We start from the raw sequence: 27,778 nt of genomic DNA on the forward strand, positions 1-27,778 counted from the left end.
ATCTGGCCCATCGTGAATAAATACGCTGCACTCGCACAGAAACGGCCCGTGCTGAGATAACTGATGCTCTTCCTCTCTGTTTGTAGTTCAGAGACGCCGGTCAAGGAGGCTTGTGTAACCAAGCCATCATGCTGATCACCGACGGAGCAGTGGAGGATTACGAAGCTGTGTTTGAAAAATACAACTGGCCAGATCGGAAGGTTTGTCTGGGAAGCAATAAACAGAAAGGGCGAGGAAAGGGGCTCTCCTGCTATGGTGAGAATAGAAGAGCGTGGGCCAGGGCCATGGGCAAAGCTGAGCATTCACATCCTCCCATACCCACGTGCTTCCTGCTGTGAACACAAAGCAAAGCAGCCGGGCAGGAGCCTGCTGTGGTGGTTTTAGAGGTGGTAGGATCACATGTGGGTATCTGTAGGTCAGTGCAGATTATTATTTTTTTTCACACACCTCATTTTCCAAAGGTGCAGGCAATCAATGCATTCACCTGATAAGATAATAAAGACTGAGCTGCATATTTTAAAATTAAAACCTCATTTCTCTAAAGAATTTTAATCCCATCTAAGACTGTTTATCATTGGTCGTGTTTGGGAAAAGGTTTGGCTATTACCAGTTCTTATGGTGGGCAGGGGAATGGCCTAGAAAACCTCTTTAGGTGCCTTCCAGCCCTGTTCACTTTGAGGGCTGTGATTACAGACTTGTACTAGCAAGAGCAGACTGTGAAAGTGGAATAGACCACATTTCATCCTAAACCCTCCTGATTTATTTGTTTACCTCATCCCAGCTAGCAGCAATGCACAAAGGGAGAGAAGCAGCCTACTGAGAGGCCAGAGCATGGAGCTGTTAAAGCAGTTTATTTCAGGATTGGCTCCTTTGTTGTTGGTCAAACACAAGGGGAACGGTGAAGCTTTCTTTAAATGATTCATGGGGCCAGCTGTTCCCCTGGGTAAAGGATTCCTGTGAGCTATAAACCTCTCTGCATGTGGTTGCTGAGCGCCTGGCAGAGCTGCTATCATAAAATCAAATAGAATTTGCAGTTCTGCCTTGTTATTCAGATGATCCCGGGTGCTACTTGGCTTTCTGAGCTTATTGTAATTGGAAATTAAGTTCCAGACCACAAAATGCGAAACAAATGGAGCAAGAGGCTCCTGTCTCTGTGTGAAGGCAGAGCTATTGCTGTGCGTCACAAAGAGGCGTTCGCACCAGTGTAGAGCAGGATGCCAAACCTCGGCCAGTTGGGTTTGCCTAATTCTATTATCTTTGTCTTCTTGTTCCCAGGTCCGGGTTTTCACTTACCTCATTGGCCGGGAGGTCACTTTTGCCCCCAACGTGAAATGGATCGCCTGCAACAACAAAGGTGCTGTGTGGGAATGGTTCTCCAATCCCCATCTCACACGTGGGTTGCAGCCACCGGGCCCTGGACCCCTCTAAATCTTCCCCACTACAGCTGGGGCCCTTGGTTGGAAGGCAACCTAAGGAAAAAGCAGACCCCGCTAGTCCACGTGAAGTGTGTCTGTGTCCAACTAACACAAGTCCTCTGTGCTGAGCCACCACATTTTTCCTGTCATGGTGCCAAGGGACACTATGACCGAGATTCATGCTGGCTGTAGTCCACCTAAGTCCCTGTGCTTATTGTGTCCCGGTTGCTGGCTTTTGACAATCTGTCTAAAACCCTGTCAGAAAGCCTGACATCTTTTGGCTGAGATGTCAAATGAACATCTTTAAAGATTTTACAGCATTTTTCACCAGGTTTGCAGGTTAACCCCTACATCCTGGCCAAATTCTTGGTGTGCCAGTGGTTTCACTGAGGTACCAGAATAGCTTGTTAATCTCACCTTAAAACCAATATTCTCTGTAACTGGCGTGAAATGGCGTGAATGGGAAAATCCATCCAGAGTAGGTGAGTCACCTCTACGCGTTTGGGGCCAGTTAAAAAGTTCAGCCAGCCCTGTCAGAGTCCACAAGGGTAAAGGAAGAGGGGGGGGGAAAAAGCCTTCCCTGTTTGGGTGTGACTTGGCCCCAGCACATCTGGAGACAGTCAGCAGTGCCTGTTAAATCTGTGTCCTGATTAAAAAGGGAAAAGAAGGGAAGACTGAATTTGGGGGCTGACTAGCTCAGTAGATGGACTCTGCTTTGGCTCCAGCAGACTATGAAATGCATGGGTGAGCTTGCTGCTGAAAGTAATTGACAGGCAAGAATTGCTGGCCTGAGCTGGGGATGTTCAAGGCTCCAACATTCATCTGTTAGCACTATGAATCACACGTAGTGTTTTAACCTTTTGTGGGATTAAACAAAAAGCTGGATTTCAGGTTGCATATTCAGCCGTAAGATTAGCCACAGGGAGTTCGTGGTGCTGCTGGTTTGCTGTGAAATGTGAGAGTGTGTTCTCCTGAATAACCAAATGGAGAACAAAAATAGGCTCTTTGCACTTGAATTCTCACTTACCAGACTTGAGCTCTGCAGAAGGCTCACTGATTTTGGTTCTTCTGTTTTGACACATTGTATAGCTCTTGCAGTCCTTGTTTCCAAGCACACTAAATCTGTTTCCACATCACAAAGCTTATCAGATCATAAGCCCTTTCACATGGCAGTGCTTTCCCAGTGATAGCAGAAGTTTTCCATCTATCTGATGTACTCCGTGCTGTACCAAGCACAACCATTCAGATCCAACTGGTGAGAAGCAGGACAAGAGTCCTCGTGACGTTACATTGGGTTAGTATTTCTAACTAGTTAAGCAGCTAGTTTAGAGGACCTTTTGATAACACTCTTCGGCGTTCTTCCTCTGTACTCCTTGTTGTAGTATTAGACTGTTATCAGTCCATCTGTAGGGAGAAAGCTCTGGAAATAGGTAACTTAATTACAGTCTTTGACATCCAGTTTTCTGGATATGGAAGGCACATTGGATGAGTGACTCACACCTCTGTTTCTCCATAAAGGCTACTACACTCAGATCTCCACGCTGGCAGACGTCCAGGAGAACGTGATGGAATACCTGCACGTGCTCAGCCGTCCCATGGTCATCAACCACGACCATGACATTATTTGGACTGAAGCCTACATGGACAGTGCGGTAAGGACCTAGGGCGCGAGTTCTTAGTCAGCAAACAGCAGGGCCTATGGACCAAACTGGCAAAGGTGTCAGATGCCCAGCTAGTATATTAGGCATACAACTTATCCCACCTTCCCACTTAAATAACTTACGTATATCAGAATCTAAATTAAGTCCTGAAATGTATTTAAAACCGGGAGTTGGTTGATTGATAGAAATTACTGGTCTCTGGCTCTGCTGAGACAGTATTTCTTTTCTGCTCACTCCTGGAGTTGAGATGTATATGCAGACTCAGGTCTGAATCTGCAGTGACCCAGGAGCCCAGGACTAATCACACAGGCACAGCATGACTTAAGTAGCGCTTCTGTAAAAGCAGGTTACCTTCTAAAGGATTATTCACAGGAAAGATTATTTACAGCTCAGGATACGGGTCACAAAGATTTATCTCCTCCAGCCTCGTAGCTAACCGCATACTGCTTGCCTCCCAAAGATACAGATCTCAGTTTGGGAAGCAGGCTCACTCTTTCGTTCCTTGGGCTAGCAAGACAAAATATTGCCACAGTGGCCCTGTGCTTAGCCCTGCAAGTAAAGGATGTATCACAAAGGACCAGACAGTCATCACTTCCAACACCCCTTGCTTCATCTCAAGCCTTCCCCCAAGGGAAGACTTAAGACATTTGGGCCACAAGCAGGTGCAGGTGTTGTGTTGCCAAGGAAACTTTGAAATTCAAAGGAGTGAAGGGAAGGACAAGGGAGCAGACCACCACTGAAAGAGCCTTCCCCTGCACTTCCCTAAACAGAAAATATTCCTCAATCTTCATTTCCATGCCTTTCTACATTGTAGAAAGAGGAAGTTACAGTTCTTCTTTGGGGACTCTCAGTGCTTTCAGGGAGATAAAGTTTGTTTTCTACACTGGACTCTTCAACCCAGAGAAATGTCTCCATTAGTGTGACAGAGCTGACCAGAAGTCAGATTCCCTTCTTCCAGAAACAAACCTGAGGTCTCAGGACTGTTTATACTATCCAAGGGGGAAAAAGACTTCCAGGAGCATTGAGGATGTTTCCATACACAATCCTGTTATGGGACTGAAGTTATTAGCCCAGATCTGTCCAGAAGTAGCTTTAGGGCATCTGCCACAGCCCTGGGGAGAACCCATAGGTTTTGCGTTTATGATACACAGTGAGAAACCTGAACCTTCTGAGCTGGAGTAAAACTAGGGGTACTGAGACCACACAAACCCCCAAAAACACCTCCAAGTCAGCCAGGCTTGCACCATCATGGTGCTCAAGTGCTATGCTGTCATGGGAGGAGAATGTCCCTCACCTCTCTGCTGGGGCTCACCATTGAGGCTGCAGAGGAGGCACACTAGCTCTGTGAAGGTCATGTGGGGATGTCTTCTGCTGCGTGAGCTGTACCAAGTGAGAGCTGGGGACATAGTACTTGAGCGTGCTAAGCAGGACTTCCAGAAATGTTACGAGTTACCCAACAAATTTATTCTAATAGCAGGCATGCCACCTCTGGCACCAGTGTGTGGTGTCACACTTCCCAAGGCAGCCACAGGGATTTTTTTGCTGCACTTTTTTTTGCTGTATCTCTTTTCTTGGCTTGGCTTGCCACTCACTTCCTCTCCCCCAACCTCTTCCATCTTTAATTCATTCCTCCATTCATGTATTCATTCATCTGTTCATCCATGTCTCTCCCCAGCTGCCACAGTCTGAGGAGGTAACTGCACCCCTGTGTTTTGTGAGCGTGCTGTTTCCCTCGTGCCAGTTGGTGTGTCAGTGCCAGTGCTCACAGCCACAGCTGGCCTGTACATCTGGAGGGGAGGTGGGCTCTGCAGAACTGGCAAGAAGAGGAGAGGAAATGCTGGATGTACTGGGGAGCTGTGCTGTTGGTTCAGAGTTGGTAGAGGTGTCTGTGTTGTGCTGTGGTTTAGTTGACTAAAGTTGACTCTTTTTCCATGTGTCTAGTAAGTGCCGGAGAAGTTTACTTGCTGTGTGTTGGTGTGAGTGTTGCTGTGGATGGGAAGTTTCCACACGGAATCATCCAGACCAGTAATTCAAGATACTGGGCTCAAATCTCTGTTAAACAACTGCATAGATTATTGACTAGCTCCTTTATGGCTCCCAGCATGTACAGTAATGAAGATAGGAGCTCATTTTTTGCCTCAACCAAATGAGAGACGGAAGGGGGATGCTACTGGCATCAAGGGATTAGGTCCTTCTGATAACTAGGCATGTTTGGGAGACTCCTTTGAATGTATCTGGCCTGTTTTACCTCCTTTCCTGTGTGTTTTTGGAGCATCTGTCTTCTGCAGTATTGGGAGCATCTGTTACCCCATTACACGTGCATGTCCTGTATCCCCTGTAGAGATAGCTCACCATGTTGTATCTGTTTGGATTATGATTTTGTCTCTGTTTTTCCTAAGCTTAGATGCTTGAGTAACAAGTATATATAAGCAGTCTCTGTGTGTATTTGTGCCTTTTAAATATTTGCCTGTGGCGTTTCTCATTTGCAGTATTCATGTGTTTGCAATATAGATGATATCTTGTTTGTGATTTTGCTCATATTTGTGTTGCTTTTCTCTATTCTGTGCTCCTTGTGTTGGTGGTTTTTACACTTGTTGCATAAGTGCTCATGTCTACGCTCCCAATGCGTGGTGGGTATAAATTGTACCACCGCTTCTACAGGTTCCTGTCTCTTCATTAAAGCAGCGCTTTAATTTCTCCTACTTCAACACATTTCACTGGCTTTCATCCCATCCTCATCACCCCACACGAGCAAGCATCCAGCCCACGGTCCTCTTGGATACAGAGTATTGAAAAGTGCTGCCATCTGTTTCTAGAGGGGTGTGGGAAGCAAGGAGGTGGCTAATTGTAATCAACATCTGGGGTCCTTGGGAATTCCAATGCCTTTCGTTCGGGTTATCTGTGCTATTGCATTTGCTAACACACAGCTCGTTTGTTTTGTGGCAGCTCTTTGCATCTCAGGCTCAAAGTCTGTTGCTCATGACAACAGTGGCCATGCCAGTCTTCAGCAAAAAGAACGAAACGGTGAGTGCAACGGGAGCTTCAGTCTCTTTCCAGCCAGCAGAGGTGAAAGGATACAGGGGACCTTTGTGGGGTTTTAAAGCCAATGGGTCTGTGAAAGAAGAGCCGACCATTAGGGACTGCAGTAGACTTCTGGCAGGATGGGTGGCTGATAATTTATCTGACAGAATGATAGTCTGTCATTTCCTCTGAATGTTATTTCTTAAAAATACCCCTTAAATATGACACTTCTCCCTGTTTTATCCCTTCCATTTTCAAACTGAGCCTAATTCACAGGCCCATAAAGTTTCAGGCTGCAAGAGATCATTAACTTGTCTAGTCTGTCCATTTTATTGCAGACCTTTACATTTCATAGAGATGGTCTTTCATAAGCCAAATAACCTGTGTTTGGCAAAATTGCCATTGAAGAAAGGCATCCAGCCCCGAGCTCTCCATTGTGGTTTCACACTCTCCATTAAAAACTGGTGTCTAAATTCCACTTTCAATTTGTCTGACCTTACCTTCCTGTCCTAATGGCTTTGTCTGTTAGATTAAAAAGCCCATATGATTTGGTATCTTTTCCTAGGAAGCATCTAGTACACTGCAATAGAGTCAAACCTGTCTGTCTTTTGATACTATAAAAAGGTCAAACAGTTTAGGTGTCTTTGATAAGGGCATTTCCTCTGGGCTTTGACGCCCTTTAAACACTCTTTTCCATACCATTTCTAGTTTCTCATCATCCTTTTAAAATGGTGGGTGGTACCTTACCATTGCTGTACAAGGGATAAGCTCTTCATCCAGGTCCTACAAACACTGGTCTGCTTTCTTCACCTTAGGCTGGCCTTAACCTGTACCAGCACAGCGCTTCAGGGGGAACCTGCCTGTCATTTTTCCATCATGCTCCCCAAACGGTTATTAAAACAACCAGTTCCCAATTTCATGAGGATTTCCTGCATTCCTTTTTCCTAGGTTAAAAATTTTGTATTTGACATTTGATTTAGTTGACCCAAGTTATCAACCAATCCATGTTGTTACGCTGATGGCCTTGTCTTTGTTGTTACTTACACATACTGAATGCAGGTTTTTGTCCTCAAAACTTGTTTTCAGTGATTTTATGTTACTTCTGAATCATAGTAAAAAATGCTGGCTCATACTGGGTAGAAATACTCCTCTCCATAAACACCGGAACAACCTCTTTAGGCTTTTGAGATACATTAGTTGGTTTTAAATGAACATATTCATACAAGCCTAGAAGGAATACGTGAGAGACTAGTAGGAAGGCAATAATGTGTACTCAGGTAGAAAACCAACCAGGTTTTGCTTCTGAAGATGAATTCTGCTTTTCTTTTTTCAAGCGATCTCATGGCATTCTCCTGGGTGTGGTGGGCTCTGATGTACCACTGAGGGAGTTGTTAAAACTTGCTCCACGATATAAGGTAAGACTGAGACAATCCAGTTTGTTATTTTGCACAGCAGCGAAGTCACTATTCATTCTTCCACAGGCACGAATGACAAATCATTCCTCTGCCTATAGGAAGAACCATAAGCGTAAAGCAAGAGAAGTTGGATGTGGTGATGTGTGGTTTCTATATAGCATGTGGGAAATCATCCACTACTAGAAGTTCTTAGGCTGTTTCAGAAACACAAGAACTGGGTGATCCAGTAGACTGGGAACCGGTCCTGGAGCCTTTACATCTTGATGGTCACAAACTTTGATCCCTCAGAGATGATACAGATCTGACTGCCTATTTTAGAGGAATTAAAGTTTTACATCCAGTTCCCAGTGGACAAAAGCTACCACGCCAGCTGGCAAAAAACAAACTAGTTTCACTGTCAATACTCTTAGCAGAAAAACTGAGGACTGAATGGACTACGGAGAGCCAACTTTTCTGCCATGCTTAGAGGTTCCTTTCTCCAGATCAGCATGAAGATTTCTTGGCAGGACAGTGTACAGGAAGTTGGCTCTTCTCTCATTCACTTGTGCTGTACCTAGATAAAGTATTTGCTCTCCAGAATTGTTAGTCCAACAACTTCCCATTAGTTCTATGTTCAATATATCTAAAAAAAATATGTACATCCATATGAAACCCCCCCAGAGATGCACTGTTTAGTTTGGTTTCTGCTGTAAATTCTCTGCAATGACCTTTTGTTCAATCAGTCTGCACACCAGGAGACAGCAAGCACATCTGAGTATCACCATGAAATCAGACAATTTAAGCCATCACTTCAAGTTTTCAGTTTCTCTTAAATAACTATCAGACAACTGCTATCAGTTAGGCAGTTGTCCAAAATCTGATTGCTGAAGACTCAGAGGACTGAAAGTGCTGTCAGAAGCTATGAATTTGTGTGGGGCTTCCAGACATGGATGCAGGGCAGACCATTCACATGCAGCTGTAGGAAATGATCTTTCAGTCAACCCAGGAACTTTGAGTGTTGGGGTGCATGCACACAGCGTGCAAAATCTAACTGGTTTAGGGTCTGGGGGAACCTTGTCTAGGATTGTCTTGCCTTCAATTTTTATACATATTTACTTTATAAGACTAATACCTTTTCATCTTCCTCTCCCAACGTCACTCAAAGGCCACGTGTCACAATAATCTTTCTTCTAGGCCAAGGAGGGACACTCTTCTTTCCTCCAAGCAATGCCAGGGAAGGAGGGAAAATTATTTAAAGGATTTCTTTATATCAGAGGCAGGACACAACTTCCCAGAAGCTCTTCCAACTCCAGAATGGTTTGGAAACCTAGGATCCTCGACTTTAGTCCCCTGGCATGTGGGTTACAAAGGACCACTTCCAGAGTTACAGCCCTTGAAAGCTCAAAAATTTATGATCATGCTTACTGGGCTAAGAAATTTCAGCTTTAATAGGCCAACAAAGAAGTTTGCTGCAATCCTGATCCAATGTCTTGGTTTCATTCTTGCCACACTAAGCTGAGCCCAGTGTGCTTTGTGTAACTGTTTCACATAGAGAGAGTCCAAAGTTTTGATCTGGGATGTGTGAAACACAGAATTCATTGCCTCCAAAAAGGCTCAGATGGATTGCAAATGACTTATCTCCCAACTTCTCTACAGTTATCCCTTCAGCATTGTCTCTATAGGAATATAAAGTTGCAACAGTTTTTTGAAGGTAGAAACCTCAGGCATTCTTGTTTTCCTTGAGACACCTCTTGTTTTGGCAGGCACAGGCTAGCAGCAGGTTTTTAGCAACTTGGAGTTTAGCTGGAATTTGTATTATATATGGGCTTGATCTGAGTAATTGCTCTCTCGGAAATCTCTTGCGGATCAGGTCAGCCAGTGCCTGCTTTTGTTAGATTATGCTATTCCTTAAAAAGCATTTTAGGACTACAGGCTTGTACAACTGGCCTAGGCTAGGTCTGGTTTCTGCCAACACTGAAACGTAACGCAGAGCTCCTCTGAAGACCGACCGGGTTTCCAGGGAAGCCATCTGTGAGATTCATACTCGCTCGTTCATTCACTGCTGTGCACGTGTGGCCATGGGCACACAGACCTGTCACCGCTGGTGCCCTACTCTTTGCACCATTCCCCAGCACTGCCCATTTTAGTGCAGTGCTGCTGTGCCCGCTGTGGAGAGCTTATTTTGCCTCCGGGGGGTAATTGTCCACGAGGACAATCAGACTCCGGGAGGGCATCATTTTCTGAACGTGCACACAAATCAACTACCTGCCCATCCTTTTGTGCATCCAAGCATAGTCAGCCTGCTCAGACAGAGCAGCCAGACACCCGGAGATAAGTGGTTTGGAATGGACCCTGTTTTCTGCTGGTCAACACCCTTAAAAGGAAAATATTTCCGAATATTGGTGGTGCCGGGGTATCAGTGGCACCCATTACACAGCAGTGTTTCTAGCTAAAGCACTAATTATTTTAATACCTCTTTCTCTAGCTGGGTGTCCATGGATACGCCTTTCTGAACACCAACAATGGCTACATCCTTTCCCACCCAGACCTCCGTCCTTTGGTATGTATAGCTGTGAATCTGAGAAACTTTGCTTACTTAGAAACAGTGGCTTTCAGGGATGATCCTGATTTCTCATGTTTTATTGAGCTGTGAAGGCTACCAGCCTCTGATATATAGGCACCCAGAAGCCTGAGGGCCAGAGAATTAAATTCCACACACACAGATGTATATATGCACACACATGTTGAGCAGCCTGGTCTAGTGGGAGGTGTCTCTGCCCATGGCAGTGGGGCTGGAACTCGATGATCTTTAAGGTCCCTTCCAACCCAAACCATTTTATGATTCTATGTGTATGCAATGTAAGGCACCCTGTCTGTCTGTTCTCCACAAGAGTGCATGTGAGGGCTGTATTTATGTTGCACATGTATCTGTGTCCATGCAAGGTTTTGCTGCCGGGCTGAAGAAACAATTCCCCTCACTTGGGCATATCTCCTACAAGAAGATTCAGCACGAGTAGCACCCCAGTAATAGCCACCCAGCAGCTGTAGTGTTGGACTTTCAGGGAATCTGAGACTAGCAAGGTCCAGTACCACAAACCTTGGTAACATGGTAAATCAGAGACAATTTAGAGACCAGTAGGCTGCAAAGACCTTCTAGGACTTAAGGGAGTGGACACAAGGACAAGGTATCTCCCTTGCAGTGCCACCTGGAGCTCCAGGCCATACATCTGTCTGCAAAAACACAGCTGGCCTCATTACACACTGATTTTACATTTCATACACATGTCTGTGGGCACAAATCCACCTGCGCGCAGCTGTAAGTGTTAGTGTGGTTACTGGCAAGAGAGAGTGCCACCACAAGGCTTCACAGCAGCTGTCTTCAAAAAGGCAGCTTTGCACAGGGAGACCACGGGCACAGGTAGTTACTTCCCTAGGTGAAGAGAAGGGACACATTATTATTTCCAGGATGGGGCAAGGCAAAGTTGGGCAAGGGCACTGCTTCATCCACCACTTGAAATTGGCCTCTCTTAATTTGCTCCACACCTTTTCCTTCACCTGGAAAATTACTGGGAAATGGCTCTCTTGCATCGGTTAGGCCTATGTGAGAAGCCTTCCTTGCTGTCAGTGGAGTCAAAGCCTAATTCCCACCAGAAAAGATCTCCTGCTGGTATTATAGTGTTAATGGGATTACACTCTTAGCTGGGGGGGGGCGTGTGGAAAAACCGAACTGATTTCCTGCAGGCAAGTGTATTGTACTGATCTATTTAGAAGAATATTGTCCCAAAGGAGGCTCTAGCCTTTACCTGCAAGTTTACCTGTGGTGCTGCCTGTCCAGCCTCTCCCACTTCAACTGTCCTAGCCCCACACTGTCTGCTTAACGAATTACACGGTAACGGGACTGAGAACACACTTGCACCCAAACACTGCCCTCCCAGTCAGAGAATAAATGAGACACCCTAATTTTCCAAATTAGATATCAAGTCTTAGAGGGTTAGCTTAGGAAGTTAGCTATCCACTTACTTGGGTATTTTTCTTTTCTCTTTTTTTTTTTTTTTAAATAAACACCAGTATAAAGAAGGAAAGAAACTGAAGCCTAAGCCGAATTACAACAGCGTAGACCTCTCAGAAGTGGAATGGGAAGACCAGGATGAAATAGTGAGTATCAGAAAGTTAATTTGGGCCCTCTTTTGTCGGTCCTTCTTTCTATTACTTTGTGTGTCTGTATGGAAGGGACCAGGGAGCAGCAGGCACTCCAGTTTTTTTCCTGTGCCTGAATGGCCCTGTCTAAGACAGGCTGGTGGTGTACAAGGGGCCTGTGTTCCTTCCTGGTATAAGTTTTTTCCTTGTCATGGAATAGGGAGGGAAAGTGATGGCAGGAGGAAGGAAGCACTTTGGAGGCTGCTCCAAGGAGCAAGTCTGTGTGTATGTCACCCAAAGGCTGCCTTAATACAAAGCCAAGAGAGCTGTCTAGAGTATGGTGGTGTCCCATGATGTCACCTACACATGTAGTATGCGATATATAGCTGAAGCCACTCAATGAGATCTGCAACAAGAAAGAAAGTGCATTCAAAAAGAGACTAAAGCTTGCAGTCACTGTTAATAATAGACAAAGAGGATAAAGGATATAGACACTTGAGGAAAACAAATTTGCAGAAACCATCTTATTGCACAGGTGTGGAGGCACTGAAAACGGTAACTGACCAGACAGAAAAGATTAGAAAATACCTTTTCAACTGTCGTTTGAGCAAATTATTAAAAGCGATAAACAAGAAACAGCATGCACCTTAACAGTTGTACATCATTGCATTGCACAACCAGGAACCCAGATACAACGAGAAGGTAGAGAGATTCCTCTGTGGCTGGTTTTCTTTTACTCAGGAGAATTAGGAGAGAATAGGTACTTAAGTTACTAAGATAAGAATTGAATTTGGAGTAAGATAGAATTAGCTGTGGGACACATGCTTCTGGATTACAGGGGAGACTGCTGAGATAAACGGATCTGATGCTAAAGATATCCACTTAAACAGGTAGGACAAACGAGCTGCCTAGCAAGAGGATCAAAGCAGCTACTGTCGCTAGTGCAGGCCAAGTACAAAGGGCCACACCAAAGGAGCTTGGGAAGTGGAAGAGTGGAAAATTGAGAAAGGGAACACAACAGGACTGGGTGAGAAACGTGGAAAGCAAGACAACAATAAGAGGCTTTACATTCAGTGGAACAACCAAGGTGCAGGTTGCCAATGGCTTTGTGGGGGCTCGTCGATATCTTCTAGGAGTTCTGCTGCCATTGTAGTTTTCTCTCTCACTGGAGCCACTTTCAGAGCTGCTCTTCTTTACCCACTTCACTGTTTTACAAAATAAAACAAAATTTAAAAATTAAAAATCAGGAAATGAGAGGACTTTGCTGTCGTATTTGTTTGGCTAGCAGCTTCCTGTCTGTGATACCTGAATGCAAATGTGATGCAAAGCGTGAGGTTTCTGTCTGTAAAACTAGGCAGTGAAAAAAATGTCCAAAATATGAAAAACAAAGCCACTTTGTGTTCCTGTACTGCATCTTCCAGAAGAAAGATTGCAGTCACTGAGGGTACAGAGACAGTGACGCGAATGATATCTGCAGTGTGACTTCAGCAGGTCTAGAGACTCTCAAGATACACCCACTGCAGCAGAAAGCTGCCAACATTTCAGCACTCAGATTTGCAGCTATGGTATTAGATCAATGACAGACTCAACATCGGTTGCAGTATAATCTCAGCAACACTGATAAGCGGCAAATTCAGACTGGAAAAATATGCCCAAGTGCTAATGATGTGTAATACAGCCAGCTGCTAAAAAGGAATCTAGGGGAGGGAAGATGGCACTGTCTGGAAAATACCAGTAGTACTATCTGCAGCTGGTTAGCAAGGAAGTTTGGGCTTCCTTGTAAAGCAACACAGGGATATTCTCAGCGTGAAGGAAAAAGGGAATGGCCGAGGGATCCTTCCCAGCAGCCCAGGAGCTGTGACCCAAACAGATTTTCTTCAGCCTTGACAGAGTCACTGAAGAAGAAATTAGCCTGCAAGGATATTGAAACTGAGTGGCGAAACACCTAGATGCCATGAGACCCCTCAGCTAAACTGCAGCACTCACTGCCAGCGATGAGGATGGCACAGACTCACTGCCCTGGAGCAGAGGAATGTGCTGTTTGGGATGTCGGGAATGAGTGCTTTAGCAAACACCAGGCCACCCTTCCTCCAAACTCTGCTACATGTTTTTCAAAGTGGAGGCCAGCAAGAGCTGTCCAGAAGTGTCCTGCCCATAAAGGACTGAGCATTATGGTGTCTCTCAGACACCAGAACCTTTTCTCAATGCAGGAAAAGCTGCTGAGGAAGAAGCAGCAAACCTGGACTGTGGCACCAACCTACAGCCACCATCACCTGGGGGCCAGGCATAGGACAACTTGCCTGCCCACAGACTAGCTGGAGCTGAGAAGATCCAAGGGGATCTCAGATATCCACTGACTTACTTCTCCACTGCCTGACATTCAAGAAGATATGGATGAAACAACAGTATCTGAACTAAGCCCAGAACCCATAGAAATGCTGCAGGCCGTCAGACCAGAACAGAGAGTATGGCCTGGCTCTGGCAGAAGGTCAAACGCTCTTAGCCAAAAAGGAGCAATAGCCCCAGTCAGTGTTTTGATTTCCATGATGTGGGCCTTGGGAAACACAAGCTTTATATTCTAGGTCTGTAAATAACCCACATCAAACAGCCATAATAAACAGGACTGTGGCCTTGTAACGCAAATGCAGTTGAGACCGGCCAGCACCTGAATAGAGGCCTGTCTCTGGAAGTAAGGAAGCAATTTGTGTGGATGAATAAGTTACTTCCCACCTTTTTTTTTTTTTTTTTCCTCTCCAGGCTGAAGCAATAGGCTGATATGCTTTGGCAGGCTGGGTATAAAGTTAAAGACCCTGCACTTGTGGAAAAATTCCCTGGCTCTTTCTTGCAAGGGGCTGGGAGTCACTGTGAAAATTACATTTTGCCTTTAGAACCTGGATTGAATAAAGTGGTCTTCTCACTGCCTACCCTGCTATCATACAGTCTTGCTTTGCTGTGTTAAACAGCTGCTTTGCAGCACCTCAGAAGTGGTGCTGAATGCAGCCTATAATTTATACATCAGTTTAAAAAATGTCCAAGATTTTTGGAATCAGTCTAGGGGAGTTCGTGGGTTTCTCAGGTGTCTCCACTTCCAGGCTCTCAAAGCACTGTGCTAATGACTTTCTGGCTGCCAAGTGGTGAAGTCTGAAACTTGGGCTGGCAATTTCATAGCTTCCAGATCCTTTCCTTTCACTAAAATGACATATCAGCAAGCTTTCAGCATAAGCCGTTATCATTCTGTGTCACTTACCAGCCTGAGTGAACAAGGATCCTGACCATGGAGAAAAGGTTCTCAGTTTAAAAGAAGCAAGAAAGAGCTGGGGGTGGGGAGGGAACCAATCAGTCTTTTCTGCCAGCCCCTGTTCGTTAACGACAAGTAGCTCTATTAATTCCTGTCCAGCCCTGCCTGGAGACACTAATACCAATCTTGTTCACTTCTGCAGCTGAGAAGTGCCATGATCAATGGGGAAACGGGCTACCTCTCTATGGATGTGAAGGTCCCTGTGGATAAAGGGGTAAGAAATTATCCTTCCGTTCAGGTCACAAGAGAGAGGGGATGGCAAATGGGGAAGAACCACAAAGGATGTGGTTTTAATGCTCAGCATTTCCGAGTGTGAGGATTTTATTGTTTCACCACATATATAACACAGGCACTTAAGACAGAAAATAGAGCATCATTACAAGTGCTCTTTATACCTCCTGACATTCTGCTCTTACAAAGGCATTGGAAATGCCTCACAGCTCCCTTCTTCGTTCACGTAAAGCCAAACCCCATGTTGTCCATTATTTATAGGGCTGTGAAATGAATTGGAGATCTTCAAGCGTTTAGAATGGGGAAAGACTATGCTGAGCTGACCTAGACAGAAAGAGGTTTGGAGGCTATTTTGCAACTCCCTTTCCCTACCCAAAAACACTCATGAAAACTTTGTCCCTCATTCTGTCAGAACGTGATTTCCTTCATCCAGGTCCAGGATTAAATTTCTATGCAAATATTTACAGATGTTTTATGAGAAGTTCTAGTGAAATGGAGACTTTTGAACGCTCCCTACCAGCTCTAATGTAGGGTTATACATCTTCTCTTGGAATCAGTGCAAAATTGTCTTGTACATTTACGTTCACTGGTACTTTTTCATTCAGGTTTATTTAACTCTCCTAAAGATTTTGGCTTTCATCATTTCCTGTTAGGAAGTATTCCAGAGTCCTGCAAGTTACACTGCCCAGAAGTCTTCCATATTTCAGGAAAATTTTCCATCTCTTATAGAGAGTGCTTTTTCCAGCGATCAGGTTGGCTGAGCTGCTCCCGTGCTAAGCCACGGTCAGCACCAATTCCAATAAACCAACTGCCCACAGCCACCGGCTGAAATGGTGCCACTTCCTAATGAAGACACCCCTCCGTTTCCTCTGAACGGTCGCACCGCTAGACCTTGTAACTAAATTCTCTTTCTCTATTCTTGGTGTTTGCAACTATCAGGTAGGTCAATGGCTTTGCCCTTCTCTGGGGCCTTGCCAACGTCTGCTTTTGAAATTCTTGCGCACTTTTCAGTCCCAGCAGTTCAGCAATTATTTTTGTTCCCTTTGTCTTTTGTACCGTTTCTGTTACACAAGCACCAGGGCTTCACTGAATTATTTGAGTACAGTCTCCCTGTTTCTGTGTAGAGAGCATCTATTCTCTGCAATAGGGTTTTTCTGAACAGGGAGCCCCAAATCTCCTTTCTGTTGTCCCTTCAATTTTTTTTTTCTCCCTCCCACAGCTGCACCAGAATAGCTGCCTTGTTTTCCATGCTTCTTAGCTATTTTTTCCAGTTGCCATTTTTCCACATGAATCCCACGCTTTTTTGCCCAGTCTTTCTAATTTTGGGGGCTGTTGGGACTTTTTCTCATTATGCAGAGAAATATTGGTTTGTTTTGTCTTACGGATCGCTGTACGTAAGGGCTCCTAAGACAGAGTCTGTCTGTTCCTCTCATTAGATCATTTTCCCTCAATGCCTTGTTGTTTACTGTTTCTTTTTGTTTACAGTACTGCAGCTGATTCTCACTCCACATCTTATTTAAGCTCACTTTAACTGATTCTTTAGGATAAAATTTCATGAGAAGCTGTTTCAACCACTTTATATGAACTCGGATACATTGCACATCCTTTACTCCCTTTATCCATTACCTTTGTTATTCTGTTAGAAAAGCAATCAAGGTTTTCCAGCAAAACCTATTCTTTGTACGCCTAGATTGCTTATTTTGCCAGCTTAACCTCTTTCTCTGTCTCTGTGCACCTTCAATAACATTCCTTCTGAGTCATCCAAAGACACCTCTTTAGTATATTTTAGGGATATCTTTCTGCTCCCCTATTCAGGGGAAAAAAAGATAACAAAAAGTAGCTTTGGTAAGAGATATTATCTGTTTTATTCTGTGATTCTGCAAGCGTTATGGAGTGTAATATGAGACTGAATCTGAGTATGTGACAGTTTTACTATTATCAGAATACACACGGAGCGAGGACCAGAAGTGAAACTTAGCAATTCCCACTGATGAAGCAGAGCAGCATTGAAACAAAGAAAGTGCTGACAGAGCCTTGAAACAAAGAGAACGAGGCAGTCAGACAGCAGAGAGAAGGGCTGAGTGGAAGGGATAGAAATTATTCTGTCAGCCACATAAATGTCGATTCACTGAATTTTCACTGAATTTTAGAGTTGGAAGGGACCATAGAGCTGATCTAGTCCAACTCCCCTGCTGAAGCAGGATTGCCTAGAGCTAGAGCATGTTACTCAGGAGCATCCAGGCGGGTCTTGAAAATCTCCAGAGAAGGGGACTCCACTCCCTCCCTGGGCAGCCTGTTCCAGGGCTCTGTCACCCTCACCATGAAGAAGTTTTTTCTCATATTTGAGTGGAACCTCTTATGTTCCAACTTGTGCCAGTTGTTCCTCATCCTCTCACTGGCAACCGCTGAAAAGAGTCTGTCTCCCTCCTCCTTCAACCCACCCTTTAGATACTTATAAGCATTCCCCAGGTTGATCTCAGGAAGGTATTGAAAGCAGAGTGAGATAGAGAGGGAAAAATAAGGACCAAAGACAAAGGGCGGTTGTTAAGAGAGATCTAGTGGCAAAAATGCCTTTGCTTGCAGATGGGGTATAAAAGGGTTTTGGCTGTGAAAACAGAAGATTGAGGACATGGGTAGGAGCTGTGGCAAACCACTGATAATGGCATTAGCTAGGACTGCCTGCCTAGTACAGTGAACAATACCAAAACTGGAAATACATGTGTTCCCAGACTGCAGGTGCTGGCAGTCAGCCATCCTATCACTGTGCCAACGTGCCCGTGTTCTTGTCTTCTCCCTTGCTCTGCGCTATGTAGCGAAGTCCTGCCTGATCATCCTCAGCCCCTCTTGGCTCAAGGATTCCTCAGCTTCTCTTCCTTCCCATGGATAAGGGGTGATAACTCCAGCCATCCCCTCCCATATTCACACAGAGGTTTGCCCTCCTTCCCACCAGGCACCAGTGCTGAGTAGCTGTATGGGCAGAAGAATCATAGAATCGTCTAGGTTGGAAGAGACCCTTGGGATCATCAAGTCCAACCATCTACCCTACTCTACAAAGTCCTCCCCTACACCATGTCCCTTAGCACTGTATCTAAACGGCCCTTAAACACAGCCAGGGATGGTGACTCCACCACCTCCCTGGGCAGCCTGTTCCAATGCCCTATCACTCTTTCGGTGAAAAATTCTTTCCTAATGTTCAGTCTAAACCTACCCTGTTGGAGCTTGAAGCCATTCCCTCTCATTCTGTCACTAATTACCTGTGAGAAGAGACCAGCGCCAACCTCTCTACAGTGTCCTTTCACGAAGTTGTAGAGAGTGATGAGGTCTCCCCTCAGCCTCCTCTTCCTCATACTAAACAGTCCCAACTCCCTCAGCCGCTCCTCATATGATTTGTTTTCCAGCCCCCTCACCAGCTTCGTTGCCCTCCTCTGCACTCGCTCCAGCACCTCGATATCTCTCTTGGATTGAGGTGCCCAAAACTGGACACAATACTCGAGGTGTGGCCTCACCAGTGCTGAGTACAGGGGCAGGTCAGGGGAACAAAGGATAAGCAGAACAAGCTCTGTTGAAGGAAAGGGTCTCAGAGTAGTTGGACCCCTGGGCCGTTTTCTGTTGCATCCTTTCCCCCAGAGACAGGCCTACACCTCCAGGTCTCCTTCTTCCCCATGCCTCTCCACCATCAGACCAGAGCATATTAGCAAGGAAAGGGAGGGTTAATACCTCTTGTACCTTCCCCACAGTCACCAAAACACCACCATATTCCTTAGGGTTATCACAACATTTTTGGAACATCTCAGCTCAGCAAAAGACCTCGGACCCTGTTCTTCAGCAGTACACAACTGCCATGCAGGGAGAGAGAGGGGAGGGAAGGGGCTGAGCTTCATCTGACCATAACCCCCCATCCCCATCAGCCCATCTGCTGTGTGCACAAATTTGGGGCACGCTGTGGAGCTGGTGCTGCTCACGCTTTGTGCCTCCCTCTCCTTCCACTGCTGCACAGCCTGAGCAGGTTAGAGCCAGGCGCGACTCTCCCTGGGGAACACTGGGTTTTCTGTGTTCACTCCCTGTCTCCCACACACATCCTCTCACCTCGTTTTCAGACCAGGGCTGGGATTTTAAACATATTAGGGTTCATATACTGGCATAAGGGTTGGATAGAAACTTTCCAAAAACTTTTCTCCTTTGGAAAAGAGTTCCACTGAAATCAACACTTTCCTACAGGAAAAGGCCAGTCTGGCAAACAGCTGAAGTTCTGAAGCAGCTTTCAATAATCTGAAATGTCTTCAGTTGAAATGTCAGTCTGAAAAAAATATTTTCATGTGAATCAAAACGGCTTGGATTTGAATCAGCACTTTTGTTTAATTTCAAAATGTAAATTGTTTCTTTTACTGACTTGTTTTTTGGTGGGTTTTTTTTTTTTTTTTTTTACAAAATTGGAATATGTTAATGTTTTGTCCCAATTTGGCATAGAAAGCAAATGTCAGAAATCTCAGCATTTCCCACAGGAGTGGGGAGCCTTGGCCCCAGCTGCCCACCCACACAGTGGGTAGGTTTGCCATCCTTCCTTTCCTCCCACCCCACCTCTCCTCCCTACCTGCCCCGCTGAGCCCCCCTCCTGCTGGGGAGGGTGATGATGTGCAAAGCCATCAAGGTTGCTCTGTACGGCCAAAGAGCAGCAGGGCCCCAGCGCGTTGGCTCGGAGGGTGCGAGAGGCCGGGCAGCTTCCCCCTCGCCCCTTCCTGCAGCCTGTGCAGGAGCCCTAGAGCAAAGAAAGGCTTAACTCAAGCCCTAGATGGAAAGACAGAGTGGCTGCCTGGATCCTGAAAGTCACAAGTTGCTGAATATGCTGAATACTGCACATTCATCCCTGGCTCCAGCCAGCCCCAGCAGGGTGTGAAGTGTTGGTAATGATCAACCGCTTTCGCTTAGCCTTGGGCGCGGATATCCCAGGTCCCCATCCTCAGCATGCTCTTGGTCTGTCAGATGGTCTCTCACTTTCTCATTTATGCTCTTCTTCCAGAAACGAGTTCTCTTCCTCACCAATGATTACTTCTTCACGGACATCAGTGGCACACCCTTCAGGTGAGCAAGGACTCCCATGACACCAATACAGTGTATCAGAAGCCCTACCATCAGGGACAGGAAATTCGTCCTTTTTCTTCATAAAACTGGCTACGATTCATGCATAGAGCAGTGTGAATAACTAGCTGCTTTGCTCCTATAGCCACTGAAATATTCTTTGGGGTCAACTCAAAAGAAATATTATGATTTATCTGAAGTTCAGAGTCCAAAAACTCTAGGTGAAGCGTGTTTTTTCATTTCAGAGAAATGAGACATCTGTGATTTTCAGTTCCACGGAATATGTTTTATGTTCTGGTGCACGGCCCTAAACAAAGCATTGTTATTATCTGAAAATTATAAAACATCACATAAGAAATCAAGCAAAAAATTGTGGTTTTTCCCAGCTGAAGTGGTTTGAAATTGGCATAGATTTGAGAAATGTTATTGTTGACCCAAACCTACAACGTTGGCCAGACAAATTGTCACCAAAAATGCCTCATAACTGTAGAGACAGGTTCCTTAGCCTCTTGGGCTGAAATCGGATCTCACTTAATCCTCTTTTGATGATGTTCTTTTCTTTAATAGCTGTGGAGGGAGTTAATGTCTTTAAGGGCTGTAATTGCAGGGAACGCAGTGTCATGTTTGGGGATTACTCCTCTCCTTGCTGACAAACCCTCTGTTTTCCTTCCTGCCTGCAGCCTGGGTGTTGTGCTCTCCAGGGGACACGGGGAGTACATTCTGCTGGGGAACACTTCAGTGGAAGAAGGTAGGTTAATTTGAAATAGCCCCACTGTCCTAAGGGACAAGGTAGCTCCTCAGAACTTCATTCACTCCTTCACTTCACTTCTCCTTCACTCTATCTGGTTTCAGGTTTGCACGACCTGCTCCAGCCAGACTTGTCTTTAGCCAACGAATGGTAAGTGGAGGAAATCCTGTCAACGACACGGGACTTTGTCATGAGATTTTGGCAAAGTTCCCAGCACTTTGGTTTGAGTTTACTACCCTCTGTGGCCTAGAGAAAAAGCCGTGCTGTTCAGGGACTGTACCTGGAAAGACCTGAATGTCTCCAGGCACTTCAGTCCCACCACTTCCTTCGGGAGATCCCACCAAGGCCTGGCACATCCCTCTGCTACGAAACATCTCCTGAGATTTATCTGTCAATTTTCTGTGCTCAAACTTATTTCGTTCCTCCTCATGTTGCTCAGAATTGTGCTACAAAACCTACAGCATGTCAGACCTGTCAAGAAACTGTGTTGCAAGCTTAGTGAGAGATTGAAATGCTTTTTTAAATTCTAGCTTATTTTTGGTTGGAATTCTTCTGAACTGAGGCTAGACCTAATTTCTAGTGAACACGGAGGTGATTTATGACCCCTGTTTCAATAGCAAGCATAATTTATGGGTTTGCTTGGTTTGGATATGAAGCAGGGTGAAGCATGGCACTTTCCTTTTATTGCTGTGAGGTTTGGGATTTTCATGAACCCAACATTCAGTTACACACTCAGGCACATGAACCCCATCTGAATCAAAGCCAAAGTAACTATATTCAAGAAGCCCTGCAGCCCTTCACACCTCTCATTACACTGTCAAGTTTCACAGGCAGCACATTTGAGACATAAGCAGTGACTTCTCCTTCTTCTACTCCTAACTTGGGAGTGTCAGCTTACCACACTTTACATATTCATTTCTCTTAGACTTCTCTCATAAATCACTCCTTTCAGCCCCTTTATGAGTTGTAATTCTCTCTCATAACCTCTTCCTCCCCTTTGTCCTGACAATGAAACAGTATAAATTGGAGGCAGGATTAGTAGGCTGGTTTCTTTTGTAATATAGAGCATTTGTAATACTCCCACTTCTCCCCAAACTGTGTCCTGAGGCTGCTGCAGCTGTGTCCCTTTGGGACAGCTTTTTTTTTGGCCACCATATCATACTGCAAGATCGTTCCTCATCTCACATTTTGTTTCTCTGTCTCTTGCTCTTTCTGCTCCCAGTCTGGCCTCACTCACATTGCACGTGACCCCCTGCTTTTCAGGTCTCTCCATCACATTGCTGTTGTTTATATATACACACAGGTACACATCTTACACAACACGTAATACAGATGATTGCTGGAAGGATTTGGGACTGCTGTGTTGCATCATGAGCTTATGCTGGAGAACGTAACGGCAGCCCCGTTAAGCGCAGCAGCCAGATTAATTGGTGCTTGGTTTATTGGTGGGGTTTGACTTACAGCCACGTCGTTAGCGTTTGAGTGGGCGCAGCAGCAGCAAAATCTTTGCAGCCTGAGCCTTCTCGCTGAATTTTTGTTTAGAGTTGTTGGGGTTTTTTTTACAGAAGCATTTGCTTGACTGTGGTTTCTCTTTGCCCTCGCGGGCTTCTTCTCCCCTCCCCACCAGGATTTACTGCATCACCGACATCGATCCGGACCACCGGAAGCTCAGCCAGCTGGAGGCTGTGATCCGTTTCCTCACCGGAGAGGAACCTGACCTGGAATGTGAGTCCCAGGCACTGAAAAGGGCCCTGCTGGGGGTTTTCCTCTACCTCTCACAGGGGAGAGGGGACTGTGACAGATCGGTGGCAGGCTGAGCTCCTGTGGCACCTGCTCACACAGGCAGGACTGAACTCAAGCCCAGTTTAACTCACGTGCGGAAATGAGCTGAGGATCCACTTCCTTGTCTCTGTCATGGGATTTTTTTTCCCATTTCAAAGCTTTCACATAACTCAGCCTTATAGAAGGTCTCAGCATAGGAAATACTGGAAGGTGAAAAGGCTTGAATGGAGCTTGGTGGGGGCTGGACACCATGTTTAAGCCAGACTGACCAGCTGGGCTAGAGGGGGAGATGGCAGGAGGAGCCAAGAAAGCTGCTGTGACTACTCTGCTCCCCAGGGCCCCAGCCAGCATCCTCCCAGGGCTGCATGGTGCCATCTAGACAGATGGGTTCTTTCAGAACAAGGATTATTAATATTGTTTTCCAAACACAATTGGTAACTGATTTGGGGGAAAAAAAACGTTACAGGATGATTATCTTTCCTGCTCCCCCTGCTGCTCCTCCCTTGCACCAGGTCCCATTCTCCAGGCAACATGAGCCACACAAGCAGCTGATATCGCACCGTTACAGAATGGGATGTCCCTCTTCATCTACAGGTGGGCAGCTGTGCATGGGAACTCCCTACAGCAAGTTAGCTTCAGGATGTCCTTCAGGTGACCTCACTGTCCATGGCTTCAGCCCCCTTAGCTTTTGCATGCAATGCTCTACCTGAGAGGCCCAAATCTTTGGCAAAAGGCTGGAAATCTCTTAAAACTAAAATCAAATGTAACCCAACAATTGTTCTTCTCTTGCACAAGGTGAGCAGACCCCTCCTGGCTGTCTTTGCAGCAGGCTGAAAAGAGGAGATGTAGGAGTTGAAGAGCCCAGGGAGGAGGAGAAGGAAAGTTTGAAGAGAGCTGACTATGAAAAGCACGCAGCCTTGGAAGTGCTGTTGAGGAAAAGCAAATATGATTTGGACAGATCCGAGATATGTAGGGCCTGGCGAGGGAAAGATCTGGTAGTGACCTCTGGTTTGGAGGTCTGAATGACCACAAGGATGGAGAGATGGATCCTGACAGCTGTGACAAAGAAAAGACAAAGGAAGTTGGGAGAACTTGAGAGAAAATATTAGAGGAGACCTAGGCCTTCAACCCAGAAAGTGGAGCCAGAAACACTGAAGTGGTGGGGGTGGCTCCACCTAGAAAAGCACTGAAAGGGGCATATCTACAATATGACATGACATTCTCACAGGAGATGAATGCAAGCAGGGCAACACAGAAATGAAACAGGTCAAATCAATGGGGTTTTAGAGAATGTCATTTTAGCACAATGATAGCTTAAACCTTCCTAAACACCTCTCAGTTCCAATCCAGGGTGGATTAGACTCATAGCCTACATTGGCCTGAGCATCTGGTGGAAACCAGGACAGGACAGTGTTTTGTGAGACTTACAGGAAGGAAGGAAGGCTAACAGAGAAGCTAATGACCACAAGGACAGAGTAGAGGTTGTGAAGAAGTCACTACTGGTTTTGAAGAAAGCTTCTTGAGTGGAATGGGGTGGCTGGTGTCCAGCCGCAGGGTGCCACAGGGCACCCAGAAAAGAGGTCAAGGCAGAGATTTGAGACAGTGGCTGTGGACAGCCTGTTCAATCAAGGAGAAAGTTGGAGTGAAGCTCTGATTTATTGAAAGCCTCTCACTTGCCCACACTTTCAAACCCAAACCCTTCCACTGACTTTGCAGGGGAACCAGTCTGATGATCTCAGCTGTAACATCTGTTCCTGTGCTCTCCATCACCCAGGGTTGCAGGTCCTATTCTCAGTCCTGTAACAGGAGGCCTCTTTTTGTGCCACATCGCTCCAGTGTCCTGGCCAGGCAGATGCTCCTTAACAAAGGAGTATCTAAGACACTGAGGCAGGTGCAAGTCTTTCTGTCCTGATTTTTGTTCTCCCTTCTTCTTAGGTGATGAGGAGTTGGTCCAGGAAGTCCTGTTTGATGCAGTGGTCACTGCACCCATGGAGGCCTACTGGACAACACTAGCCCTCAATATGTCCATGTAAGTGTATGAGAAATAAGTATGGGTAAAACATCATTGAAGATGCACCTCCAGATGCTATGGGCTTATGTAGTGCCCAGAACAGTCATAGAGCCTTGCACAGCACATAAGAAATTTTAGAAATAGCTCAAAAAGCTGATAGAAATAGATCAGTAGCTTTAGAAATAACTCAGAAAGTGTCTCTCAGGAGTGGACTCCTTCAGGTCTCCTTCTCAGGAGACCCTTCAGGGGTTTTTTTGGTAATGCAACATTAATGTAACCCATGTCTGAATATCACTGGAGGACAGCAGTGCTTCAGATGTGACACTGCAAGGCGTGTTCAGCACCAGTTCTTTGCAGAACCTAACTCAGATGCAGTGCATTTGCCTCTTTAGTTGGTAGAATTTGATATCTCAGGGCAGCTGAGGTCATTTCAGTGTAAAGTTATTATGAGTTATTTCCCCATGCATCAATTATCCCTTTGAACAGCAGCACTGTGTTTTGGCTTGACTTCCCATATGACTGTAGCAGAAATTCCATCCCAAGTGGCAAGGAATTTGCTCCCTTACCAGCCGTGAAGAAAAGGGAGTTTGGTTTTGTCTCTATTGGCGATACCTCCAGATTAAGCCTCGGGAATGCAGCTGGCTTCAGTAAACAACTTTCTACTTTATTATTTACAGCAAGGCTCCTGTTGCTTGTAGTATCTGGTATCACATCACACAGATCTGCTTTCAGTAGACAACACTCTACTTAAAGACATGTGTGGCCACAGGACTCCCGTCCCTGTTTCAGTTACCAGTATCCCTCCACTAACAGATCTTTAAACAACTACACCAACACACCCTTATCACTTTAAGCCCACCACACTGCAGCAGGCTCTCCACCATGTAGCTGTCCCATCTGTGCCCTTGATAGCTCCAGCAAGATGTTTCAGAATCAATCTACTGCTTCAGGGTCATTCTGCTACCCTGCCCATCCTCTGCATCCCTGATACAGCCATTCTCTCTCTGCAGTTCCTCTCCTTCACTTCAGCTTCACATGGGCAGACTGGAGCAGGGCTAGAAGGAGAGGAGCTTATAGTCACAAGACAATTAAATCAGCAAACTTCAAAGGCGTGAATCTAGGTACAAGTCTAACCTGCCAACTGTTAGCCAGTAACAACCTGATGCATTAGCAGGAAGGAGCCAGTGTCAGTCCTTGTGTAAATGGGTTATATTCCCAAATAAACTTGGGACTTCCAGTTGTGGCTTCTGCTTTGAAAGGCCCTCACCCTGGGGCAGGGAGATGGCTGTTCTTCTGAGAACTGTTTGCTTCTGCCTGTGTGTTTCTGTTCCACAGGGAGTCTGAGGCAGGTGTTGAGATGGCATTTCTGGGCACTCGGGCTGGACTCATGAGGAGTGCCCTATACGTGGGCTCTGAGAAAATTTCCAACAGGTAAGCCCCTAAACTGCATTAAGTGGTTTCTCTCAGTGTCTCTGAAGGGGCAGCACAAAATCACCATCCGCCTAAAAAATGTATTTGGGGAGACAAAAACAGAAGGGAAAGTGCTGATTTGCAGAGTCAGGGTAGGGGTCCTTTGTCTTCCCCTGGTCCTCCTGAGTTTTTCTTAAAACAGTGTCCCAAAGTGCATTCATTTCAGTGAAAACCTCCCATCATTCCCTGACTTCAGTCAGCTAACAGAGAAAATGGCCACAGTTACTGTATATCCCCGGGATGATTGTGTAGTGCAGAGGCTCTGCACTCCAGTGCCCCTGTGACATTCCAGCTTGGCTAGGTTTGATCTTTCTGTCTCAATTCCTCTTCCAGGCTTATTCTGTTCTGCTTCTTATATTGCCCACATCGCAGAAGTACCCCAGTGCCTTCCAGTGAGGCATTAAGTGATGTGACTGACATCTGTCACACACGATTCATTCTCTTGTCCTCTCCCTCAAGGCAAAAGTGTGTGTGCAGTGGAGAGTTTTGACATGGAAAGGGTATAGTTTGCATTTTTGTTGCGTTTTGAATACGCAGGCTGGTGCATGCTGCTGTAAGAGAGGACAGGTCACAGGGGCGCACCAGCAGATGGAACAGAAGGGGACAGTGTCCGTGATGGTCCTTAGCTTCTTGGCAGCTGTTTCTCTGTCTCCGAGTTCCCAAAACACGAGTCATACGTTCAAGGCAGAGAGTTCTGCTGTGCCTGAAAGGCGATGCTCTTCATGTTTGTGAGGCAATATTGTTAGGTCAGAGTAGACGGGCTCTGGCAACAAGGGAGAAAACAATATGTGCTGCAGGAGGCTAATATGACAGTTCCCTATCCCCCACTGCTCATCAGGAGCATCGTTCAATGCTTTTAAACAGCCGCAGTCACCACCCTGCGGTGACAGACCCCCGCACATCACGCAGGAGGCACTTCTAGAACCCCCTGAAAGGAAGGAACAGTATAAAATAAGTAATTATCACTACATTCAAAAAAAATACAGCAAAACAAGAGCATGAAAATTAAGGGCATTCATCAGGCAGGCTGTAGGGACCTCCAGGGAAGCCAACGACCTGATTTCTGCGAGGTCTCTCCTCAGCACCCACTCGCCACACCTTCAGGACTCATCCTCCTTCAAGGAGCACCCATTTCCTCAGGGACTTCAGTCCCCGCATCTCTAGGAGCTCAGCATTTAGCTGCCGTGGCGTGTCCTTGTGTTTGGGGGTGGGTGTTTCCTTGGTTTTGCTGGGGGTTCTTTTTGCAGGAGAGGATCCCATTCCCTTTTCCCACCTGCTCCCCATTCTCCCCTCAGTAATTAGCGGCCTTCTACTGGCCACCTGCCCTCTTGGCTTCCCTCACCCACCCACTCACACCCCGCCGTGCCGCCCTTCTCACTCCCGGCCCTGCCTCTTCGCTCCTCACGGCTTAACCTGCCGGGCCCCAGGTAGAGAAGGGGGACATCTTCCCTCCCTCCCCAGGCACTAAAGCCCCAGAGACCGCGGGAAGCCGCCGCTCCGCCGCCAGCAGGACCCCGCCGGCCCGCGGCCTCCC

The 27,778-nt window shown here is 46.0% G+C and overlaps 1 protein-coding gene across 1 annotated transcript in view; it reads left to right on the top strand.

The window, feature by feature from the left end:
• The window catches only part of CACNA2D4 (calcium channel, voltage-dependent, alpha 2/delta subunit 4), a 136,091-nt gene that overhangs the window by 31,550 nt on the left and 76,763 nt on the right, over window positions 1-27,778 (top strand). The window contains exons 11-24 of the mRNA XM_014937494.1: window positions 87-200; window positions 1,276-1,354; window positions 2,934-3,067; window positions 6,023-6,100; window positions 7,432-7,512; window positions 9,977-10,051; window positions 11,560-11,646; window positions 15,069-15,140; window positions 20,175-20,236; window positions 20,914-20,981; window positions 21,086-21,131; window positions 22,609-22,706; window positions 24,699-24,792; window positions 26,110-26,205. Of these exons, the coding sequence (XP_014792980.1) occupies window positions 87-200; window positions 1,276-1,354; window positions 2,934-3,067; window positions 6,023-6,100; window positions 7,432-7,512; window positions 9,977-10,051; window positions 11,560-11,646; window positions 15,069-15,140; window positions 20,175-20,236; window positions 20,914-20,981; window positions 21,086-21,131; window positions 22,609-22,706; window positions 24,699-24,792; window positions 26,110-26,205 (1,184 nt within the window). The remainder of the gene's footprint in view (window positions 1-86; window positions 201-1,275; window positions 1,355-2,933; window positions 3,068-6,022; window positions 6,101-7,431; window positions 7,513-9,976; window positions 10,052-11,559; window positions 11,647-15,068; window positions 15,141-20,174; window positions 20,237-20,913; window positions 20,982-21,085; window positions 21,132-22,608; window positions 22,707-24,698; window positions 24,793-26,109; window positions 26,206-27,778) is intronic.

The sequence above is a fragment of the Calidris pugnax genome, unplaced genomic scaffold, assembly GCF_001431845.1.
Source record: "Calidris pugnax isolate Ruff unplaced genomic scaffold, ASM143184v1 scaffold1, whole genome shotgun sequence".
In the NCBI taxonomy this organism is placed as follows: Eukaryota; Metazoa; Chordata; class Aves; order Charadriiformes; family Scolopacidae; genus Calidris; species Calidris pugnax.